The sequence below is a fragment of the Lipotes vexillifer genome, unplaced genomic scaffold (genome assembly GCF_000442215.2).
Source record: "Lipotes vexillifer unplaced genomic scaffold, Lipotes_vexillifer_v1.1 scaffold90, whole genome shotgun sequence".
Taxonomy (NCBI): domain Eukaryota; kingdom Metazoa; phylum Chordata; class Mammalia; order Artiodactyla; family Lipotidae; genus Lipotes; species Lipotes vexillifer.
In genome coordinates, this window is record NW_006782310.1 from 5,407,557 (window position 1) to 5,419,817 (window position 12,261).

The following is a 12,261-nucleotide window of genomic DNA, read 5'->3' on the forward strand; positions in this document are numbered from 1 at the left end:
CTTTCTTTTTTTTATTTCTCTCCCATCTCCACTTCCTTTTTCCTCAGTTCACTTTTTTGGGAAAAGTATTCCGATCGATTACTCCCAGTGAAATCTACAAAGAACGTAAAGCATTGTCAATGAGGATTTACAAGTTCAATAATGGTTTTTTTCCCAGCAGCCAGGAAGAGTACGTATAATTGTAGAAATGACCAAAACATGAGCAGAGTTGTGAACTTGCCTTGACCGTAACTCACTACTGTATGAAAAGAAGTATCCCAAGTCTGTGGGTGAAACACTAATCCTGACTTTTGCAAGATGGGGCTAATGGGCTGCATGAAATAAACCAACATCATTCTCATACCATAATTGTGTGGTATACCTCGAACTGTCAGATTTCTCCCAAATGGTACATGGAAAGACCAGACCTGTATGCACCATTTCTCATGAGGTAGCTCTGGAAGTTGTCACTTTTGGAAAGACCAATTTGTAAAACCACTGGAACAGGTTAAATGCTTCCTGATTCAGTGCCTTTTGAGAGATTCACATATTTCACCACCAAATAGCAGCAGAGAATCTGACTGAAACACGTGGAAAATTCAGAGATTAGCTTATGCATCTAAAGATTTTGATTGAAAACCTCTTAAAACAGGGTACCAGTTCTGGGAAAGATGGAATCAGCACACTCCCTCCTGTCTCTTCTGCCACGTAACTCAATGCAACCATAAATCATGGACAGATTTAAAGCATGGAGCTCTGAGAACTCTGAACTGTAAAAGGGAGCCGGTGAATTGGGGATGGAGACGAGCATTCAAAGCTCCACCAAACCAGTGAGAGTTTACCATTTTTTCCCTCCAGTATCACATGGCATGTACTCAACAGCACTCCAAAACTCAGAATCACATACGAAGTGTGAACTGAAAGAGCTGTAAAAGAAGGCCTCTTTTTCTGGACTGGGGAGCTGCAAAAGGAATTCCTGAGGGTCAGAGAGTTGAGAAATCTCCTGTTTTTTCTTATTTTTTTCTTCTACCCCAGCCTCCAAGCAGTGTGCTTGTTACAGAAGCACAGTGCTGGCAGCAGTGTCCAGGCAGGCGCCTAAAACTCTGAGGGAGGGAACCCTTCCTGTGATCAGAAGACCATGATTGCAAGAGCACTTTTTTTCCTCTCTGTGTCCCCCCTGCTGCATTGCCCTATATGCAGACAGAATTACTGAAAGTCTGCAGCAGAGCAGGGAAAATAAAGCCCAAGCTTTCTGGCTAGAGGACCAGGAAGGGAGACCCGGGGAATCCAGAAAATGATGGGAAAGCCACAAAGAGTAGAGAGATCAAGAGAGCAATCCTGAGATCATCTCTAGTTTTGTGCACATGTGGCTCAAGACCTAAGCAGCATACCACAGGCTTTGAGAACTAAGTACAGAGTGGAACACACTCAGGTCCCAGACTGGCCACTGGGTGGTGCATATAAGGGCCTGATATGAATAGCACTAAAAATATTTGAAAACTGAGCTAATATTGGAACCGATATCAGAAGGCAGTCAGACCTTGCTGGCTGAGCTTGACTTAGTTGATTGCCTGCTAAAAGAAAACAATCAAGATTCTTCATAGAATTTAAATAATATCCAGAGTCTCATTACAAAATACTTAAAATGTACAGAATGCAATCCAAAATAACTTGTCATAGAAAAACAGGAAAAATCTTAAAGGAAAAGAGAATCAAAATATGCTAACCACAAATGGACAGAGGTGTTGTCATTATCAGACAAAGACTTTAAAGCAGTTATTATAAACATGTTCTAAGATACAAAGACAAATACTCTGGAAACAAATGAAAAGTCTCTGCAGAGGAATAGATGATATAAAGAAGAACCAAATGGAAATACTTGTAGAACTGAAAAATACAATAACCAAAATAAAAAATTCATTGAATGGTTTCAACAGCAGAATAGAAATGAGAGAAGAAAGAGTCAGTGAATTTGATGTTAAAACAACAGAAATTCTCCAGTCTGAAAGACAAAACAAAATATTGAAAAAAATGAACAGTGCCTCATGGACCTGTGAAACAATACATCTAGTATTTATATCTTTGAAGTCCCAGAAGAATAGGACAAGAGTGCATTGTAATATATATTCAGCACACATGTTGGCAGACTGAGAATTAGACCCGGGCAACCTATCTTCAGAGATCACTTTCATAGCTATTCACTATTTCCTCTTGGTCATAAAAGGATCTCACTCGTCATTTAAGAGCATAGAGAGACCCTGGCAAAATAATCCTTGTCCAGAAAGGAATGCTGATCATCAGTAAAGACTGCAGAGAACTATTAATTATGATGACTTCAGTTCCATTCTGAAAACCTGAGGATGTGAATGAAAAGAAATTCAAAGAAGGAAATAGGAAAAGCTTTATAGAGTAGTCCCTGGGATTACCCAAATGGCTGATCCTTTATCAGCCACTTCATTGATTTAAGTTAGTCATGATCCTTGTGCTTTTTTCTTTGCAAAGCATTCTTATCTGTTGTTATTTTTGTCAAATATGATCTTAAGTTTCCTGGGTTACAGGAAATAATTATTTCTAGTGTGGTAAGTGATGAGAATGGATGTTTATAAATGATAGCAAATTTGTGTCTTTGTTGCTTTTTCTCCCTCTCCTAACCTGCTTTAGTTGCTCTGACTTACTACCCCTTTATATCCAGTTATCAGTGCACAGAGGGGTGGAGTACTTAAGCTACCTTGTGAGGTAGAAAACTGTGATGTCAGAATTCTCCAGGAAAACAAATGGTTAACTGAGAAGTGACTGACCACACAGTCTTAAACTTAGATTCAAGTTGGAACCTCTCCAGTAGGAACAGAAAAACAAACATTAAAATTAGACAAATTTGGACATCTTGTGGATAAAGACAAGAGAGAATGCACAAAGCAAGAGCTTCCAGTGATCCCTGCTTGGAAACCGAGAATGTGAGGGATGCGGAGAAAGAATCCTGGGCCCTGGAAGGAATGTGCAAACTGTAGAGTGCAACACAAAATGGCCAAGACACTTGGACCCACTCAGATTTAATTCTTGAGATGAATGTTGGGGAGTTACCAGAGCTTGATGGTGTGTCAATCGCTTCTGAAAGCTATTGTTTGCTTGTCATTGCCATATTTTATTTATGAATTGTTTTAACTTTTAAAAATGTTTTTATCTCCCCTCCCCTCATATACTTAGTCTTCTTTCTGAAGAGTAATTAGCAAAGTCTCTGAGTGAATCCAGTAATCCCATGTTTTCATCCCTGTGATTTTATAGAAAACTCATTATATTTAGTACTTTTGAATTATAGCCTTTTTATTTATTTTTTAAAAATTCAATGACAACCACTTTCCATTTCTGATACGATAGTGGGCTTTCATTATATACTCTATTAATAATTTCTTGGCAATTTTATGAGCATCTAATTCTGTTCTTTTCCTTTCCCATTTCGTTTCTTCTGCATGTTTCCATTAGCCGAGAATATTTAGACAAAAGAGAAGAGCAAAGACAAGCAAGAGAAGAAAGGTTTGTATTTGTTTCTTTCCCATTGTAACCAAATGGCACGTGACTTTGCACTCAACCAAGCATGCAGGGGAGACTGTGTTAATTCAAATATAATAGCTTCACCTAAGACACCTAAGACCTTGGGTACCTGGCATTTTGCAGAATAGAGTGTCCTGGTTATCTCAATTTTCCAAGAAAGTACAGATTTATTGTTTAGTGCCCTCATGGTGTGAGATATGTGTCTGTTCCTCCAAAACTGTTCACCAAATAAGCATATTAGTTTGGCATATTGGCATATGGTATATATTTTAAATGCTTTGCACCACCACTGCTGAGCCTGGGTTAGGTGTCCCTCCTGTGTGTTTCCAAGTCACTTGTTCAGCATTTCTTCAACAAATATTTGAGCACACACACTATGCCATGCACTGGCTGGGGTGCCACACCCTCCTGAGACTCTCCATGGAGAGATGCCTGATCATTTGCCTGTCTTCCTACTGAACTGTACTCAGTTCCTGGATGGCAAGAGCCATACCTGATTTTCCTTGGTGTCCCGGTGCCCGCCACAGGTCTTGCACATAGCAGGCACTTAAGAAGGATGTATCGAATAAATGAGCAAAGGAACCAACAGCTTTAAAATATTTAAGCTGTAAACCATTTCAATGTTCATTTCAATAGCAACATACTTTGAATCCCATTAAACCGTGCCAAGTTAATGTATTCAGTGTCTGGTAAACTTAGATAAGCACCGGAAATTGTTTTTGGAAGTAGACCAGCAAAAGGCAGGTTTACCCCCGGCACTGTACAGCCTGCAGTTATTCCCTCCACCACCAGATGGGGTTACTGCATGGATAGCTGAAAGGCTGAGTTCATGCCAGAGCCGGTCAGGAACCTAACAGTCTCTGAATTATGCCAGTAAAAAGTGGAATTGGGCTAATTCTTTTTAGACACCATCAGCTAAATAGATCAGGACAGTCTGAGGCAGGGAAGAGTGGATACTGCCTGTGTTCAATTTAAAAATTAGATGCTTACGTCAGCCTCATAAACAAAACCATGGCATTGCTTTAATTCCGGCATTCTGTTAGATTATTGCCATCCTGGTAATCAGTTGTGGCCAGCAAGTTTAGAGTGAGAGTTGCTGGCAAAGAAACAAAGAGACTTTTTTTTTTTGTCTAATTAGTACCTGTTTTTGACATTGGGGGACATGACGTTTACCCAGGTTTAAGAAATCAAATTTTATTTTTTAGATTCCCCACCAGATTCTGCACTTTTTTGAACTTTGGGACAACTTGACTGTCGTGTTATGTCTGCACAGGCAAGTCCTCAAAGCTCCTGGAGAGATGACCAGGTGCTGTGTCAAGATCTGAGCTGATTCAGACTGACCTTGAGTTTTTCCCAAACCACTGAGGGCTACTACCTCTTTCCGAGTATTATTTACTGCTCTTTTCCCCAAAGTAGAGCATCACTTATACCTGGAAAACTCACGCAGAGGAGTTTTCCACTCCTCTCCCTTCTTATTCAGCTCTCCGACCTCAGCCCCACACCACCCGTCTGCCTGGGCACTCTTAGCTGGTGCAGGAGTGGGCTCTCCATGGGTCCATGGGGAATTCCTTCCTTACAGCCCACCCCTGTTTCCCCAGAGGTTTGGGGAAGCAGCCAAGCATTTTCCTTTGATTTGGACCAGCCACTTTTCCTGGTTAGTTGGCTGTTTGAATTACCTGGTAAAGATGGAAGTGAGGGAGATACACTTTCATCCCTTGTTGGAAAGCAGTTGGGAGTTCCTGTTAAGCCAGGAAAAGATAAGATTTCCAAGTGTAATGGAATTTGGAAGTGGATGGGAAAACTAATGGAGATCAGAGGTGGAGAGAGACATGGAAGAGGACTCTAACTTTTCATGTTTGTTTGGTCCCATGACCCTCACCCCTAATGCAAAGACTCAAAAAGACAGCAAGAGGCACAGCAGAGAGATTTTGAGGTTCGTATCATCGAGTGTAACAAGATAAATGTCATTTTGCTATTTTGAGGGGTAATGAATTTAATTTTTAATTTTAAAATTTCATTTCATGTCATCTCATTCCATAATTTCAGGCAAAGTGTTTTATTGATAATGGTGCAGACCCAGAGTAAGTTTCTGTTAGGTCTATTTCTAATTTTTTTAAGTATTGTAAGAGAGGATCTCTCTGATATTGATTGGCTTGACATTCATGAATAATTCTTTTTTAGGTGTGGTAAGGAATGAGATGCAGGATGGGAGCTATTGGAGTGGGGTGGGGGTCAGGGTGGAGAGTAGTCTGAGGGAGACAGCGGGACATGGAGAGGAGGTACCTTATGGGAAACAGGTTCTGAGGACAGAGTGCAAGGGGGAAGTTGGGACTGGGCAAGGATTTGGGAAATTATGCATGAAAGTGATCATGAAGCAGTAAGAGAGGGTTCTGAGCACGGTCTGTGGACAGAGTAGAACTTAGAGGGAGCCAGGTTTTGATTTAATGTAAGGTAGAACTTCCGAGTAGTTGGGTGGCAGGAAGAGTCATTAGTAAGTTGGTGTAGTTGAAAGTCAAGCAGGGTTTCTATTGGACCCTGCGAAAAGAGATGATCATATGTTCCCTTGACAGCAGTACCAGCCCTGCCACCTGCAACCCTGTTGGGTATTGAGCTCATGCCAAAGTTTGTTTCTGTACCTCCGCCTGAACTATGAGTGCCAAGAAGGTGGGGTTTTTCTTGTGTATTATTAAATCTCTAGTGCCTACTGCAGTTTTTAGCACATGACAGGCACGCAACAGAATATTTAATAAATAACGAAAAGACAAAGACATGGACAGAGGCAGGACAACGAGACTTTTTCAACAAGGGTAGCAAAGGTGAAAAAGTCTTTTTGGGGGGCTGTGGTCTGTGGATAGAAAACCCAGTGCTTTGTACCTGGGAGGCTACACCAGAGTCTGTGGGTTGGGGGTGGTGTTGCTAGGCAGCCAGAGATGTGACAGTCATCAGATGGGCTGGCGGGCTCCTAGATCGAGTACCACTTAGAGTCACTGTCTAAGGGAAGGTCGGGATATAGGTCCAGCTTCCTCCCCAGGTTCTGTGGGAGATAGCTCTCCATGCCGGGTAGCCTGGCTTTCCCCGTGCACGCCCGTTTACCCTCCCCACTCTGGCCCATCTCGGGGGAGCACTGAAAGATTTAGTGGTTCTTGACACCTGGGCCTCCCCACCCCGTCCATTTTTTTAAGTTTTTAATTGTGGAAAAATACACATAACATAAAATTTGTTATTTTAACCATTTTTAAGTGTATAATTCAGTAGTGTTAAGTACATTCACGTATTTGTGCAACCAGCCTCCAGAACTCTTTATCTGTAGAACTGAAAATTTCTACCCATTTAATAAGGCCCCGTGCCCCTTCCCCTGCCATTTTTGTTTACCATGTAAACATCCTCGGAATGATTCAGATTAAACCCCTGACTCTCCCCCTGTCTAAAGGATCCTCAAGGATGACATCTGTGAGCCGAGGGGTGCACAGGAGTAGTCTTCGAGTCATATCTACCCAGAACCTGGATGAGCCACCCCTGGGGTCCCCCGGAAAATGGGGTGAACCCTTTGGCTGCCAGTACATACCTGCTAGCTTGGCTGCCCACAGGGAGGGGAATGGAGAGGCCAGGTCCAGGGCCAGGCCAGCTGAATGGAGGTTGTCCTCCTGGCCTGAAGCCTTCTGTGCGAGGCTTTCTTACCTCTCTCCCTGGACCCTTCTGATTTTGTTAGGGCACTGTTTCCCTCCTCCAGGATTCCGATCTCCTGGACATGTGCAGGCCCCTTGGTTTGCACTTTGTTCCTTCCTGTCCCCCATTCTGTCGCAGACGGCTTGGACTCCATGTGGGGACACCTGTGCTCAGGAACTCCTCCTGGGCTCGCAGCATTCCTGGCCTTCCGTTTGCCCCCAGACTTTTTAAAATATGGGCTCTGACTCTTGCCCTCGAGACCACTTTCTTCCACGTTTCCTGTCACTTCCACAGCCAGGTGGTTTTTCCTTGCTGGTCTGAATCAAGTTCAGAAGTATCTTCCTTTTGGTCCCTCTCGTGCTGTTCGAGAGGTGACATTGTTGGCAAGGAAAGTCCAGAGTTTCTAAAGCTTTCTTTCTGGGTCTAGCTTCACCTGGTAAGGGTGACGCAGACATTTGTAAATGCAGATCCGTCCCACGTCTTTTATCAGAGATCCACCATGAAAGTACACTTACTCCCCAGGAAAGTGCAATCAGCTGGCTCTGCCCCCTGGTGCCCTGGGCTGCAGGGAGACGTACAGGTAGGCTACTGCTTGGCAGGTCCCTCACTGCACACTTCGCCTGCTTCCCGTCGGCCGACGAATGCACAGTGCCGAAGGAAAGAGCAAAGGACGGTAATCTTCCTGATCTCAAAAATCCTATTATCTGTTTGTTGAAAACAGACCTACACACGTGAAAAGATGACTACATATGCCAGGCAGTAAATGTAAAATGCCATCTGAGTTGAATGGACTACATATCCGACATGAGTTCAGAGGCAAGGCCAGGATCACTTCCAGCTGTGGTGGTCAAGGCAGGCTTCCCGGAGGGAGACGCGTGTGCGAGCCTGTCCTGAAGGGCAGACTGACTGCCTTGGGACTGACAGAGAGGAGGGGTGATGACTACAGATGTGGGGGGGCCACGCCCCCCAAAGGATGGACGAAGAAACGCGTGCTTTTTAAATGCATTCTTTTGAAAGGTTTTACTTGTGCACTCTGCCTTTCTTAGCAGGCTGATGTAAAAGTGCGGTGTGCAGTGTCTGGGGGTGGGGGCTTGCCCATTGGAAGAAACTGAAGCAGTGAACCTGGATGGATGTGAGGGAGGGTCTGGAATAAGCTGTTTCAGAGTTTCATGGTGGGTATGATAGTCAGAAACCTGCTACAGCTGAGTTCATAAATTTATTCCTGAACAAATAATGGTGGGTAAAATTAGCAGACATCTGGAAGAGGCACATATTTCAAAGTTATTTTGGTCTGATCTATAAAGCACACTATGAGGAAGATGATTGGTAGCTGGTCTTAATAAACAGTTACTGGGTTCTGCCTGCCTGAAATGCAAAACAGATGTATCTTTGTTCTTTTAAACTGACTTTGATGAATAAACTATATGTGACGTCAGGTCCAAGCTATTGGATGTCTGAGTCCTACTCAGAAATATTTTAGAATATAAAAAACTTTCCATGGTCGACACCGAGAGAACAAAGTGAATTCCAGCCACATTGCTGTTAGCATTGAAGCAGGTTCAGAAATCCAGAGAGGGCTTCGTCCAACAACCTTTTGGTATTTTGGGGCATTGTTCCTCTCTGCCGCACCAAGGCACCCTCGCATTTCACAGCTGCGAGCTCTGAGGGAGTGTGGTTTTCAGCTGTCACTGCTGGGGCTTTTTGATGGTCATTATTGCTGTTTTGCTTGCTGGTACAAATGTTTCCTAAAAGAGCAAAATAGGATTCTGCAGCAGTGATCTAGTATCTGGAGACTGTGATGTTGCCACTTCCCCCTGTTTGTTTGGTTATGAATGATGCAGGATTTTTAATCATTAGCATCTTGGCTTTGCTGGGTGTTTTTGGCAGACGGCCCCTCCAGCCAGCCCTGCGCTGTGCTCTGTGCATCAGGAAACCAGCTCACTCTGCAGGTGTTTCATCCATAAACAAGCATCAGCCACGGGCTCCTCTTTCTTTTTACGGAAACCCTTTGGAATTTAACTTTCAGATACAAATACTTGGAGCAGTTGGCAGCTGAGGCGCATGAGAAGGAACTGAGAAGCCGAAGTGTGAGCCGGGGCAGAGCTGACCTCTCCTTGGACCTGACCTCACCGGCAGCCCCTGCCTCACCTGCCCCCCTGAGCCGTTGCCCTTCATCTCTAGACTCGCAAGAGGCTCTCACGGTATCATCTTCCTCCCCAGGAACAGCTCAGCATCCCCAAGGTGAGCGCAGGGAGAGTAGAGGGGAACTGATGAGTTAATTAACATCAGACAGGCTTCTTCTGGGCAGCAGTAACCGTTCCTACATGCAAACTCATACTGAGAGGCAGCTAATGGGAGGCTTCGGGGGTGACTGTGACCTGAGCTGTCCCTAATAACTAGGGGTCTGCAGAGCCACTTACTAAAGCAAAATTATTTATTGTAAAGATTGCAACGTGTGATCATTGAAAAGGGAGAATGCCAAAAGGAAGACTTACTTTGACATTTAATCCTAATTCACAGGGTAATAAGTTAGGATTAATTTATTACTGTGTAGTTTGCATGCTATTTATCTATTGGATCTGCCCGATAAAGTGACCCCTTTTAAATGTTTCTCCCGTAAGAATTATTGGTCTGGTTTAAGTTAAACAGATGGAGGATAAAATTAATCAAAGTGAGCAAAGAAACGTGGACCTCGTGAAAATAGAAGTTAAATACTGAAGAAGAAAAAAGTAGAATATAGTAAAGATGATTGGCACATGGTGTGGGGCGGGTGTAGATGCCTGTGTGCAGTCAGACAGGCTCTCCCTGGAGAAAGTCCCTCTTGTCTTAGCTTATCTGGAGAAACACAATGATACTGTACACTGCAGCCTTGGAGCATCAGCAGATTTCCTGATGGCTCTGCGAATTGTGGGTCCGTTTTCTTTCACATTATCAGGGAGGCTGGTTCTCGGCTACAGGCACCTAACGCTGCGTGTTGACTAAGTCTGCAGCCAGAACTTTTTGGTTCAATTGAGTGTTATGGCTTGCAGCCTGATGTAGACTTAGCCAACTGAAGACAACAGAGACACTAAACTTTCAACTCTATGAGGGTTGACTAAATATGGCGTAAAGTCTAATTTAAACAAGGCAGGACTCAATGACCTCAGCAGGACTGGATATAATGGAATAATCTTGTCTGTCCAATTCTTTGCTGGCTCGCTGAGCCTCAGGGCTCAATCTGCTTGAGCAGGCTGGTCGCACCCCAGCTTCCCATCACATCCAGTCACTCCTGGTCCCTGAGCCATGGAAGACTGTCGCGGGCAGATGGCTCAGTCATAATGAGTAATGTCAGCCTTAAAATATTAAGACTGAGAATCAGGAAAACAGACTGCTCTGTAACGGCAATGTGCTTTCCCAGCTTCGTCTGATATCACTGCTCTATCTAAATTGTGGTATTTCCAGAGGCAATATAAAAAATATTCCCCTGCAGAGCTGTGGCTCAGGACTTAATCTTGGGACTTTTAACTCTTAAGAGTTGTATCTGCAACTCTTTACAGAATGGTTTTGTCCAGACTGTGAAGTACAGAATGGCCCCAAGCTGAGGAGGAATTGTCAGTATCTGTAAATATTGTTTGTCCTCAAGGTTTTTAATCTGCTTGATGTTTGTGGCAAAAAGACAGTCCCTCAAGCATTTTGTACAGTTATAGTCAAACTTGAGGCCATCCTATCCCATTAAAAAGACAATATTTTAAACTTCAGTACGAACACAGAAAATACTTATTTTGTGTATACATAATATGCATTTGGGGAAAATAAAGTTATTTCAGTATGCTTTCAGAGAGATAAATAGCAAATGTCATTTTCCTTTACAGAGAAGGGATTCATAGAGACTAAGAAAATGTTTTGACTGAAATCACACCATAAGTGGTATCTGCATCAGAAAAAGGAATACTGGGCTTCAATTTAGACATAATTACAAATTAATAAAATAGCATTGACGTTTGCTTTTTCCTTGGGGGGAGGGGGGAAGCAGTGGCTCTTGTAGAATCTAGAAGTGCTGTCCATCGTATGTTAACTCATTATCATCCAAATCAGTTGGAACCTGCAAAGTATTCTAACACCTTGTCCTAATACCTAACTGAATTATACAACCGGAAATTCTAAGGGTGGAAGAAGAAACGCTATAAGAGGATGCTGTCAAAGAGAACTGCTGAAGCTTCCTTCTGATTTGGAGCCTTTGCCCTTACGACAGAAGCCTTTCTCTATATGTGACAGAAAGGATTTTCTCAGCCTGGTTTATTATCATTCTTGAAAGCATTCTGCCAGCTCCCAATTAATAGTCTAAACTTTTCACCAGGTCCCATTTTCAAAGCTCAAAGTAACTTTTTGCCGATCCCTAATATTTAGAATATTCTAACAGCTGAAGGAAGAATACAAAATATAATCACACATCCAGATGTTTGTCCTGCACCAAACACCTGGCACGTGGGCCAAACGTGCTGGGGTTGACTCGCTTTTTCACCCTTTATCCTGTGGACTCATATGCTAATAATTCAGCTCACAGTTTTGTAGTGCTCAGTGCCTTCCTTCCAAATGCTACTATTTAATACCTTGTGGTGCATCTCAGTAAGTAGGGGAAATGCTATTATCCGTGTTTTACTGAGGCTCAAATAGATGGAAGATGTGCTTCAGATCTTGTTGATGCCATGCTGAGAGTAAAACCACCGCTTTGACTTCCAACCAAGCCATTTATCAGGGCATCATGGTGCCGTGACATTTGTGGTGGTGCTCCCCTGAATGCCACGCCATCCCCTTGCTGACCCTCTCCCCAGTATCTGTAAAAATTGTGATCTACATTTCAGAATGTTATCTATTAAAAAAAAAAAAAAAAGGGAAAGCAGGTATTTGTTCCTGAATTATATACACCTCAGGGTTAAAGGTCACTTCGTGAGTGCTTACTTGGATTCTGGAGAACTTTTGATAGCAGAAGATATGGAAACATTAAAGCTTTCTTTACCTTTTCTCTTACAAAATATATTTACAAAGAGGGGAGGGCTAATGGTCAAATACCTGTAGCATTATGTGCCA

At 43.1% G+C, this 12,261-nt stretch overlaps 1 protein-coding gene across 1 annotated transcript in view; it reads left to right on the forward strand.

The window, feature by feature from the left end:
• Positions 1-12,261, forward strand: part of FHOD3 (formin homology 2 domain containing 3) — a 517,118-nt gene that overhangs the window by 390,482 nt on the left and 114,375 nt on the right. Inside the window, 2 exon segments of the mRNA XM_007455216.1 lie at positions 3,460-3,510; positions 9,221-9,435. Coding sequence (XP_007455278.1) covers positions 3,460-3,510; positions 9,221-9,435 — 266 coding nt within the window.